At 35.5% G+C, this 12,445-nt stretch overlaps 1 protein-coding gene across 1 annotated transcript; it reads right to left on the reverse strand.

The window, feature by feature from the left end:
• Positions 1-1,114: 1,114 nt before the first annotated feature.
• On the reverse strand, positions 1,115-12,344 carry LOC103025489 (solute carrier family 22 member 7). Its single transcript, XM_007230056.4, has 10 exons — positions 11,810-12,344; positions 10,524-10,627; positions 9,158-9,312; positions 7,582-7,750; positions 6,583-6,706; positions 6,372-6,478; positions 5,484-5,698; positions 3,952-4,060; positions 3,372-3,578; positions 1,115-1,749 (listed from the first exon to the last, which is right to left on the reverse strand). The coding sequence occupies exons 1-10, from the start codon at positions 12,188-12,190 to the stop codon at positions 1,686-1,688; spliced, it is 1,635 nt and encodes a 544-aa protein (XP_007230118.2). The 5' UTR covers positions 12,191-12,344; the 3' UTR covers positions 1,115-1,685.
• Between the last annotated feature and the right edge of the window lie 101 nt (positions 12,345-12,445).

Consider the following 12,445-nt stretch of genomic DNA (forward strand, 5'->3'; position numbering starts at 1 on the left):
CAAAAGAGAAAAAAAATATAGCAAATACATAACACATAACACATTTGTAAATAACCTTGGTTACTTTATTATCCTTTGCAGTTATTTGACAATTATTTCAGTTTGAATTTTGCCAGTCTTTGCTTTTATGTGTGTTTTTTGTGATTTTTTTGTGGATTATTTTGGATTTTTCTGTTAAAAGACTTTTGCTTCTGCTTAAATTTTTTGCTTCTGAGTTTTGGGACAGTTTTCACGGGCGGACAGGGCTTAAAAAAGGCGTTCCCCTTGTGCACTGGAACCTGTTGGCTCCCTGTGTTTGGAAGAATGCTTGAAACTTGTGGAGTGGGTGTGGTAAGTCTCAGATGAGGGTTCAGGGCACCATGGAGATTCAAGGAAAACCATTTTTTTTTTGCTAGCTCTTTTTGCCATTCAGAGGTAAGTATTATCAGCCTGTAGGCTGCTGCTAACCCCAGCTAGCACTGCTGGGGCAGCTTTAGCATTACCTCTAGCGGCTAGCTGCTAACGCCCAAGTTTTTATTGGAAATCTGGAATTTTAAGCTTACTGTAAATAAACAGAAGCACTTTACTCAAATATCAAATAAGGAGAGATATCTGTGTAGGTTAACAGCCAGTGCCCATTTTACTTATCTGACTCGTCTGAAATGGGTTTTTGTTTTGAAGAAATTTTAAAGATTTTTTTTGTTAACTTAGCTCAGCATTACAGGTCTCGACCGACAGCAACAAGACCTGCTGATCTAGAACAAAAACATTGCAACGCTGTAAAATGCACTTTATAATCCAGTGCGCTTATGTATAAAATTGACCAAAAAAAGACGTTTATTGATGGTGCACATTGTAATGCAAAAAATAGAGTATTTATTTGAATTATTGTCATTCCCACACTTTTAATTCACCTACAGCGTGTTGTCTTTCCCACTAGCACTACCTTCTTTTGAGTAGGCAGTTAAGTTAAGTCTTCATTTGTTTTATCAACTATTGTCTATTCCCATTTACATGGGAAAATTAATCCAACAGAGAGTTTCATCATTGTGGTTTATTATTTTACAAAAAGAATAATAAATATTTATCTGTCCACATTTTTTTAAGCTTCCTAACAAAAAAAATCACATGCACAGTATTTTTTTTTCTATTTTTCTTTATTTTTACTTGAATTGTTTAAACTTTAATTATCAACACATTACATACCAAATTATTACATTCAAAAGAATAATTTATTTTACTTCATGAGTTGTTTGCAATTTTTGTATTTTACATTTTATTTAAAGTTTTATATATTTTATACTGTATGTGGGAGAGACTAGGCTTTATGTGTTTTTATTAATGAAATTTCTATTTATCCGATTGGTTATTCATTATCTGTTCTCTCCTTGGCATTCCCTGGATATGTACAGCATATAGCTCTGTAGCAAGATGTTTACTGTTATGATAAAAAAGAACTTTCACAAAAGAAATTAAAAAGATGCAATCGTAACATTAATAATCATAACACACATCTAAATAAAACTGATATGATTTGTAATTCCTTGCAAAAAAATAAAAAATAAAAAAATAAAACAGAAAAAAAGAAAGTATTTATCAATTTAACATATGAAGCATAATTTACAAAAGGACACACACAGTACAGGAAACATGAGATAATTTACATATACACAGATTATATCTGGAATTATGATATTTGTGTCTTCTTATCTTCCATTTTCCAGATCTTCACCTGCTTTCTTCTGGATTAGGGTGAAGTCTTGGTCCTTCCTGAAATGAAAATAAAAACATTTATTCAGGATTAAAAGAGAGATTAACTGTCATCCAGACAATTTAATCAGAAAGTTTTAATGAGAGTTTACACTGTTTTGAGACATCAGCTGCTATTTACACTGAAGAATTTGTTCTATAAATACATACCCCCCAAATAACTACATATTCTCTCTCTTGACTTAGTTATATTATCTTAAAACACATCAACAGCCCACAAATACAGCTACAAACTAATAAAAGTATACAATAGACCCAACAATAAATGCATCATTTTCCTACAAGTACAACCGTTCAACAAAGATCACTCATTTGTATGTCTACAGTATGCCAGAGCAGCCAAAACATTAAGTACACACAAAAACTCACCAGTCAGGCGGCCTATTACTGTGCATTAGCTTCACATTCACAAGGACAGCCTTAAAAAAGGCTTTTTAATATAATGTGACACAATATCTGTCTGATTTGCAGCCGCAATTCCATGATAGTTAGCTAACTATTGAATTAATCCAGCATGAGCTCCGTTTATGACTAAGCGACTCATAGCACCGTCACCACAGCGCTGAGAAGGGGTTACACAGCCATGGCCCCGCCCCCATAGTGAAAATCATGAATCTGATTGGTTAGACTGTCCTTCGACTTTGCTAATAGATTCATTACTACACCCTTCTCAAAATCAGGAAAAGGGTCACGCAGACACAAGGGGGGCAGAAGCCATTTTAAAAAGTTTTGATTGGTTAAAACCGCTGTCAGTCAGATAAGAGTCCTGTAGCAACTGAAAAATACAGACTAATGCTTTAAATTAGCTGCTGTTTTTTTTATTTGAGCTAATTTATAAAATAAATTCCTACACTTACAATAGTTATGATATATATTTCCTGATTAAAAATTATATATTTATTTATTTACATGCACTTATTGTCACCCCTTCTCTGAAGGGTTAGAAGGGCCTCACTGCACACCACTGGTTAAAACGTGTGTATTTTTGGTATATTTGAATAATGAGAAAATTCAGTACAAAGAAATGACAAACCATGAATCTCAAACAGAACCAAAACAAACATGTAAATGGGCCAATTCTAAAATTCCAAAACTATTCCATCACAGTCACAAAACATAATTTATTGATGTTACATTGCAAAGGTAGGCTATGCTATGCTATTTGTCTCCTGTTGGAAATTTGCTCAGTTTACTAAGTGATTTAAACTTAGCATAATAAACATAGCTCATCAGTTTTTACAAAGGTCCACCATAAAACAAAAAATAGTGTGTTTCAGTCTAAAGCACAGCTTCACAGTGTAAAGGAAAAGGAGCAACTATTGTTCAGCACCTCCAGGAACTCCTTCTAGAGGCTGAGAAAACTATTCCAGGTTTCTCTACCTCATGAAGACACTGAGATTAAAATACCAAGAGTCAGAAGAGTACAGATCTGTCCTCAAAGAGAAATGTTCTACTTAGAACTACTTAGAAGAATCTAAAGTATAAAACACATTCTGTATAATTCTGTGTAATTCTTAATTCTTCAATATTTAATTTAATAAAAAAGTTAAAAAGCTGTTTATTTGTATTAATCATATTTTCCAGCAGTCATTATTTACAGGATTGAGAAACTGAAAGGTTACCTGGTCCCTTCCACGTCCTCTATAGTCTCAGGCAGACACCTGCCCCGTGTTTCAGGTAGTTGATAGGCAATCACACTGCCAATTACTGCAATGGCACATAGAATAATCTGGGACATGTGACCCCAAATTTCATCCAATAGGAGGATCAGCGGAGCAATAGCCACGCCCATTCGACCCATGAAGGAGTTCCAGCCCATCCCATTCTGCCTATTAAGAAAAATGAGGTATAGCTTCATCATCATAACACATGATTCCTTAACCCTTGTGTGGTGTTCATATTTTTGTTACTCGTTCACTTTGTTACTTGTATTTAATTCAGCAAAATTAAGCAATTCTACATTAAAATGCTTTACACATGCTTGCTTCACCTAAATTGCAAGCAATATAAACAGCTCACATGGTTAATATTTGCCCTTTACCTTTCTTATGTTACATTTCTTTCAAAAAGTGCTACTCTTTTTTTTATTAGTTTTTTAATAAAATGTAAAAGAAAATGAACTAAACTCAAGATATGAGTAGAAAATGTGTTTAGTTTCAAATTTACAAATGAAGCAATGTTTATAAGCCCTTTATTAGTTACCTAATGACGGTTGGGTACAGCTCAGAACTGAAGAGTACGAGTGTTGAAAAGGCCATAGAGGCAAAGCCTTTTCCCAGCACTCCGATCACTGAGCGGACTATCCACTGATCTGGAACAGAATAGAGGAAGAAAGCTTATTTATGCATGCAGTTTTGTCGGTTACCCCACCTCCATTTCCTCCTAGTATTCCAGAAAACAGAGCTTTTAGCCCAACAATGCTCCCAACAAGCTTACAGTGCCAGTGATAGGGGCATAGTGTTACCCATGAAAAGAAATCTGAAGGCCCTGACACTTAAAAGGAGGCACTGAGAACTTTGAAAATGCACAAATAAATGATTAAAAACACAGTTTATACACACAGTACCTTGACATTGTTCTCTGGGTGGCGTCATTTTGAATTTAAATAATTTATTCTGACTAATTGGTAGGAATGAATAGGAAGGATAGGGGAACAGATTGCAAAATTAAGTCTGCGGAAAAGCTTAAAGATTATTACAGCTGTTGCTGAAAATATCTTTATGATAATAATCATGCAGGTACACATAATTAATTTTACAATCTTTTCCCCCCTGTATAACCTATTCATGTGTGCTGGAAATGTTCTTGTCCCACCTTTACCTGTGTATGTCTAGTGTCTTTCCCTTTTTTGGTTCCTTTCTGCTCCTGCCCTCTGTTTTCCTGTCTTGTATCCCTAGCTATGTGTTTTTTTAGCACATGTTATTGTCCTGTCTCCGCCTTAGCCCCGCCCTGTCATCTGTAATCTCTCCTGTCTCATTTGTAGCCCCGCCCCTTGTTAATTCTACAGGTTTCCCTTGTGTGTGCCTGTATATAAATACCCCATGTGCTCCTTTGTTCTCTGTCATTCTTTTTGTTTGACTTTGTCCCGTTACCTGCTGTGTTTTTTGTCTTTAGTGTTTCAGGTTTGCTTTATGTAGTTTGGTTCTTTGTTTGTTATTTTTGCGTGTTTGTTTCCGTCTTTTAGTTTATCCTCTGTTTCTTATTGTTTTGTTTTAGTTCTCTTTATATTACTCCTAAATGTTTTGTTCTTTGTGAGTTTCTATATGTCTAATAAAACCGACTTACGACTTTTCTTTCTTTTCACAGAGCCTGATGATGTATTAGCACTGCTGTTGAGTTTAGATTAAAATAAATTAAATCTCATAACTAACATTCTGTCACGCTTCCTCCTCTTCTCTCTCTCTCTCTCTTTCACACTCACACACACAAACAAACACACACTGTTTATCTATTAACAGGTTATAACAGTTAAAGTTTGTCTCCTTCCCAAAAATACAGAGAATTAGTAGCATTTAAATGTTTTAAATCAGAATATGTGTGTTGTGATTAAAACAACAGTTTTTTAAGCAACTGACACCACTAATAAAAATATAAATATAATTTTGTTTTGCAAATCCTATACATTCTTTAAATATTCACTATTGAAAGCTTATGGCTTAAGAAAAAGAAAAAAAAAATCATTGCAGATACTCACAGAATATATATTGTTGTGATTAATTTGATAAAAAGCTTACCTTTGGGAATAAATACGTTAATGATCAGATTGCAGCCAGCCAACAGCAGCACCCCAGCTTCAGTTCTGCGGCGTCCGATTCGATCCAGCATGTGGTAAATAAGGATCTTAGCAGGAATCTCCACAAACCCGTAGAGCAACTGGTTTAGGTAAAGGTCCAAGCCAAAGCCTTTGATATTGAAGCTGATGCCATAGTAGGTAGAGGCAACCGCATACCTGCAAATGTCGTAATGTTGTACATATGTACAGAAGATCGTCCAAAGCAGCAGTCTAACATTAAACCTTAACTCTACGGTTCGTGTTAGCGTGTTTGAAGCGCGCAAAAGGCATGTACTAATTTTCTTAATTAATCATGGGTGTGTTTTGGGCATAAATTGAAATAAACCAATTAGTGTGTCACTCACCATTCTCTTTAAGAGGCAGGTGCGCTCTGGCTTTGGCGCATTCATATCTTAACAGCATGGCACTTTTGCGCATCACAGGAGAGAACTACAATAATAATTTCTATTTGTAAAAATTAGGTTAAAAGAAATTGGCTTTACAACAACAGCCATTCTTTAAAGAAAAGTTAAAATTTAGTTTGTTGGAAAATTAAGCTACTAATGCACCTAAAATTATTAGATTTAATAAATTAGATGTGCTCAAATATTCCAGCAGTTATCAAATCTAATGAATCCAACAGTAGATTTTAATCACAAAATATTTTGGTGGGTCCTAATAATATCTGTTTCATGAAAATAGTCCAAACCCATCTGCCCACTCAAGTATATATATATATTTGTAAATTTCCCCATTTTGGGATTAATAAAGGATTATTTTACAATCTTATAAGGATTTAAACGCACTCAATCAGACATTTCCATTTAAACACATGAACATTTTTCCATACCAGGTCAAGCCAGTCAGAAAAGCCAGTCTCCTCATCTTTGGCGTTCTCATCAGATCCAAATACGAGTATTTTCTGCTTCCACCTTCTGACACTATACAGGACAGAACCTGCCCCAGAAAAGAACAGGAAGAGCTCAGTTAATAAGGGTCTGGCTACATCTGAATACAGAATTCAGAGAAAAACTCTGTAACATTCTGTAAAACTCTGTAACCTCTGGTTTCAGGCTGGAAGTGGCTTCTTTCCTCTTGTTAATGATGGCACATCTCTCCAGGTAAAATTGAGCTTTCTTGATCTTCCCGTTGGCGATTAACCAGCGAGCAGACTCTGGAATCCACCTGAGAGAGGAAGTTCATTCATTCTGGGTCAGGATAGAGTACATTCGATTTTTATGATTTATTTTTACAGGCCTGTAATGGTCAATCCTGGACAATAACCTTAAAATACAACAGACAATTAGTTTAAAAAAATAAATGTATGTAAGTGAAATACATGAAACAAGGCTAACACCCTCCAATCCTTACTGAGTTTGGCTGTTAGCTAGCATTGAGCCGATAGCTACAATCTGGTGTTCTGGGTTTAATAACTAAAAACTAGAGCCAAAGATCCGCATATCATATTAAACCACAGAATCTACTGATCTAACCAGCACAATGCTGTCCATTTGTTAATACACCCCAGTTATTAAATCAGCTCAGAAAACAGTTAGCATTGCCAATTAGCTGATAGTATGATTGTATTTATTAAATTGTGTAAAAAAAGGCATCCTTTTTTATTTTATTCGGATTATGTTATTTTATTTGGACTCTACTAAGTAAACTTCTGCTCAAAATATGATCAAATTGCAAAATTCTGTTAATATTTACATTTTCTTAAGCATTTTGAGCAGGGCTATTAATGTAAAAAATATTGTAGCTACTTTTTTTAAAATTAATATCCAAAAACAGCATAATGCAAACAAGGACATACAAGATAATTAAACATACAACCAAAAAGGTTTAACTAGCTAAACAAAACATTTATACTGACAACACATCAGAGGGTAGATACATTTTATGACATGAATAATCATCTGATCATCTGGTATATGTGAGCATTTTCTATAATTGTTCATTACAGGAAGCTTTTAGGTTCAAAACACTTTTTAGGACAAAATAATGAATGTGATTAATTTAGGTTAATTAATCACAGAGCGTATCAGAAAAGCTTGCACCTCCAGGTGATGATGGCAAGAATAAGAGGGGAGGTGGCTGTGATTGTGAGCCACTTCCAGTCTCTCACTCCATATGCCATAGCAGGGAGAACCATGTAGCCAAATGACCAGCTCATGCTGTCAATCATCCCCACCAGCTTTCTGCTCTTGATGTCCACCCACTCCACAACTGTCATAAAATAGAGGAATTGAGAAAGAGAAATAGTAAATAATACATATATTCACTGGTCCATGCTTTTTGTGTCGCATTACAGGTGTTTTAATTTCATAGAATCAGACAAACATCATGTATCAATACATTTTACAAGATTTACTGGGAATTAACACATTATTACACATATAGAGAAATGTTAACCTTCAGTTTAAAATATTTTCCTACAGTTTTATACAGTATTCTTTGTTGGGCTGAGGTGGGAATTTGTTCACTGTGTTTCCTGGTTAAGTCAACTTATTTTAAGTGGTTATTTTTTTTTTTCAGAAAATCTATATGTTCTTAAATGTCGCAGATGTTTTCTGTAACCCTTTTAATCTTGAATTATGTGCCAATGTTAAAATAATAATAATAATAAATAATAATAATAATAATAATAATAATAATAATAAAAATAATGCTGTTTTCTGTCTGCAGTGCACACAAAGGACTCTAATATTACAATATAAACTCTATATTAACAATAAACCCAGTGAGCTAAAATAGGTAACTTTTTATGTCTATTGGTTTGGAATTTGATATTGACCTTTTTGTTCACAAGGCATCCCTAAACACTAAAATAAACATGAAAAAAGTGTTCTAAAATACATACAATTAGTAAAAAGGAGCTCTTTTAATTTGCCACTTTGGCTCTAATGCTGTTTTTTTTTTCAGTGCAAAAAGGCATGTCTAAGCTATTGTTTTATTGACTTATACACTTTTTTTTGGCTTGTTTATAATCTATTCTGATTAAAAACAGTTCGTAATATTTAGTGTTAGGTGCAACAAAACATTTGAAATAATAGGAAAATACATGATGATTGTAATGGACGCAGGGTCTGAAAGGGTTAAAAATGTAAGCATTTCAATTAAACATTACAAAAGTTTTCAAAGTAAATGTAAACTTTAGCTGTACACCCTGTTGTGGTGAAACATCAAGGTAATACAACTAATTTACAAAAATCTAAATATCTAAAAATCTGTATATTTGAAACAAAAAAAGTCACCATGAAGATTTCAAAAGTGTGCAAGTCTAAGTCAAGCACGTTTTCATCAAATGCCGATTTTTGTTACAATATTGGGACTAGAAATAAATGTGTTGGCTTCCATTATCAGATGCCACAGTCACCCATAGAGTATAACTGACCTTGCACTCTATGGGAAAATTGGTGAGTCGAATGAGTAATTAGTCACTTAGCATAATGCAACAGAACTACCAGTTAAAATTCTCCTCCAAGCAAGTTCAGCAATGCAACAATGAAGAGAATGACTAATTTCATGACACTAGCTAATAACTGGGTGGGAGGTTTAACTATATTAGGTCAATTACACCCAAATACACCCTTACAAATCTTAAAAATATATTTAAGTAAAAGCAGTTCTTACTAAGCACACTGGAGACAATGACAATGCCGGTGATGCCAAGGCCGGTGAAGAACCTCAGAACTGCAAACATGATGAAAGAGGTGGAGAAAACACTGGCCACAGCAAAGCTCATCCCTAAAACGTACGAGACCAAGAGCATTGGCTTACGCCCATACCTGTGGAGCAAGGTAACATACACATGTCACTGCTTATTGCTTATTACGATCCACAAAGATGGATAAGACAAGACAAGACAAGAACTTTACCTAAAGTGTGCATTTATATTCCTAGCAGTATATTACTTGTTAAAAGTAAAAAAAAAAATCCAATATAATTATTTCAAATAAGAAATACTTCAAATTAGATCCAAAGTCCCACTGATTCCAGATGCAGCCAAAATATAACTGTCACGTCTTAGCCCTGTCTCATGTCTCTGTGTGTCTTCCCCACGTGACCTGTGCCTCTCTGTGTCTCCTGTCAGTAGATTTCCACCATGTGTTTCTCATTTGTAGCTCCGCCCCTTCCCCAGGTGTTTCCAATTCTAGTGTGTTTTATGTTACTATAAATAGCCCTCCTCTGCCACCTTGTCCTCCGTCGGTCTCTGCACCTTCCCATGTCGTTTTGTCTCTCAGCGTTTCTCTGTGTTTTCATATCCCGTTTCCTAGTTCAGTGTTTATCTCGTTTTACTTCTAGCTCCTTGTTTATTTTGCTTCTTTTCTCCCTTGCCCAGTTTAGTTAATCCTGTCTTGTTTTAGTTCCTTGTTTTTTAGTATTTGGTTTATTTTATTATTTGGTTCTCCTTGTTCTGTTTAGTTATTTTAGTCTTGTTTCAGTTACTCGTTTGTTTCTTTAGTCTCCCTGTTTTGTTATCGTTAACCCCTTATTTGTTTTGGTTATTGGTTATTTGTGTATCTTTGTTTCATGTTACTTGTTCCTTGTTTTCTTGTTATTTATTTATTAAATTATTATTTATTTTCACCCTACCTGCACTTGTGTCCGCCTCCTCGTCTCCCTGCCTGGGTCATCCGTGACAATAACCAAATATGTATCCAAATATATCTTTGTTACTATAGCAGTGTAGCAACATCTAATCGTCAAAATGCCACCTTTGGCAAACTGGCACTAATAAGGCCCCTTTACACAATAATAAAATTCACAATTTTGTTTTCAGATGGAAAACAAATGTATAATTTTGCTTTCTGTGCTCTGTAAACAGAGCTAGAACTGCTATAGCTCTCAGAAATCTTCACTCTGTCTTTTCTCTGCTCCCTATCTGTACACTATGACTTTCTTTGTGCTCTTGACCAACACTAATTCAGTAGCATAAAGTCTAAAAAAATGCTAATTGAAAAAACTCTACTGTAAATAACAACAAATTGAACATCACCTGTCACTTAAGCTTCCAAACAAAGCTGCTCCCAACATCACTCCAATGAAGAAGATGGTTGCTATGGCTTTGTTCATCTCTCTCTTGTCACACACCAGATCCCACTGAGAGAAAGAGATGTGTTTATATTCATGTTTTGTGTTTAATATACTTAAATATGTTCAGTTTCAGTCTAGTATAGGTGCTACAATTTTAGGAGCCCAAGCAGAAAAATCTTGAAAACCCAGAAATGTTCTATTGTATAGAACAGAGATGCTGATTCCTGGTTGTGGAGATGAATCCCACTCACACACCTGATCTAGGTCATTTTCTCATCCTCTCAGCACTATAGCCCCTATCCGGACTGGGTTTGTTTCTCAGGAGGTCCTGGGGTAATTTTATTTCTGTCTGGACCTACCATGTATGTGTTTTTCTCAGACGTCCTCTGAGAAAATTACAGGCTTCATGGTCCTCCGGTAATTTTAGTCCCGTCCAGATGCACATCTGAGAGTTTCATCACCTCACGTTTAATACAACAACTATTTGTTTATTGCTACACTCTGTAAATGCACTTCGTGAACACAACAGAGAGTGGAAATGGAGGAGCTACTGAACATGATGTCACAGAAAGACAAAAATCTCACTTAGTCCTCCTGTTTTTTCAGTTGGAGTAGAAGTGTGAAATATTTTTCACAGACGTCCCCCTAAGCAACTAATTCTGTCCAGATAGGGCTAAAGTCGTTAAAAAATGTAAAAAAAAAACAAACAAAAAAAAAACATCCGAGCTGGTTGTTGAAACTACATTCTCGTTTGGTTCAAATCTGTACATAGAAAGTTTCTTTAAATCAAAATAATACATAATTTCAACACACAGCTCTGCTGTTTTTTCTGCGCCTTTTTAATACCATAGTGCTTAGGGACAGCTGGCTTATGATTGGTTTATTTTACGTTATGTCCGAAACACACCCATAAATAATTAAGAGAATTTGTACATGCCTTTTGTGGGTTTTGAGCTGTGCAAGGTGTGTTTTTCACGCCCTCACGATACCAAAGACACACCAACATGCCTTAAATCCACCTGTTCGATATGCAATTTACTGGTGCGCTCAAGATCACTAAAATAGGGCCCCTAGAATTAGTTTTTGTGTAATTTACTAAGAAATGTCAGACAGACTTTTTTGTGCATCTCAGCTGTGTAGGTGAACTCATACATACTCAATATTTACTCAATAATTTGGTGTAAATGCGACACAATTAACTGAACCCTGTGTAGCGTTTTTTTTTTGTATCAGAAATGCAAATGTTACCTGAGTGGAAAGAGTACTAAGGAAGGTGCTGTTGTCAAAAATCCATCCATTTGGGCACTTAATGAGTGGAACATCTGTGAAATTCGATTTAGCACCCAGAAACTGGAACTGAGGTTCAGCAAACATGTGACAGGAAGCCAGACTCCCATCTTCCTGTCTCGGAATACTGACAGTAAGTTTCTGCTCCCAAGTCAAATTTTCAAAGAGGCCTTCATCGTCCAGGTAACCGATGTTGCAGTGGTGGGATGGGATGGCTCCGATGTAGTTGTTGAGCAGGAAGTGACAGGGCAGGGTGAATCGACCAATAAAGCTCAGCAGAACGAGCACTTTCTGAAACCTTCCGAAGCCTTTAATCTCTCCCAGAATATCCTCGAACTTCATATTACAATTTGCCCACAAAAAGCTGAGACCAATGATACGTTATCTTCTAATCCAGTAAGATCTTAGTTCTTCCCAACGCTGGCTGATCTTTCACCGTCTTCTCTTTCCGAGCCCGTCCCCTCTTCTCCAACTCAAACTCAAACTTGAACAAATGTCAGAAATGCTCATTTCTTATATGCTAAAGGTCGGGAGAAGTCATGTGAAATGACTGGTCAGAAATGTCTAATCTTGCTGTAAATCTTTGATTTGAATTAA

This window comes from Astyanax mexicanus, chromosome 14, assembly GCF_023375975.1.
Source record: "Astyanax mexicanus isolate ESR-SI-001 chromosome 14, AstMex3_surface, whole genome shotgun sequence".
Lineage (NCBI taxonomy): Eukaryota > Metazoa > Chordata > Actinopteri > Characiformes > Acestrorhamphidae > Astyanax > Astyanax mexicanus.

Excerpts from the sequence above, each read along its gene's own strand:
- LOC103025489 (XM_007230056.4), bottom strand. The coding sequence starts at position 12,190 with ATGAAGTTCGAGGATATTCTGGGAGAGATTAAAGGCTTCGGAAGGTTT. Across the intron at positions 7,751-9,157 it reads CATTGTCTCCAGTGTGCTTA|TTGTGGAGTGGGTGGACATC; the intron begins GTAAGAACTGCT and ends ATTTTATGACAG. Across the intron at positions 5,699-6,371 it reads TTTCTGACTGGCTTGACCTG|GTATGCGGTTGCCTCTACCT; the intron begins GTATGGAAAAAT and ends CGACATTTGCAG.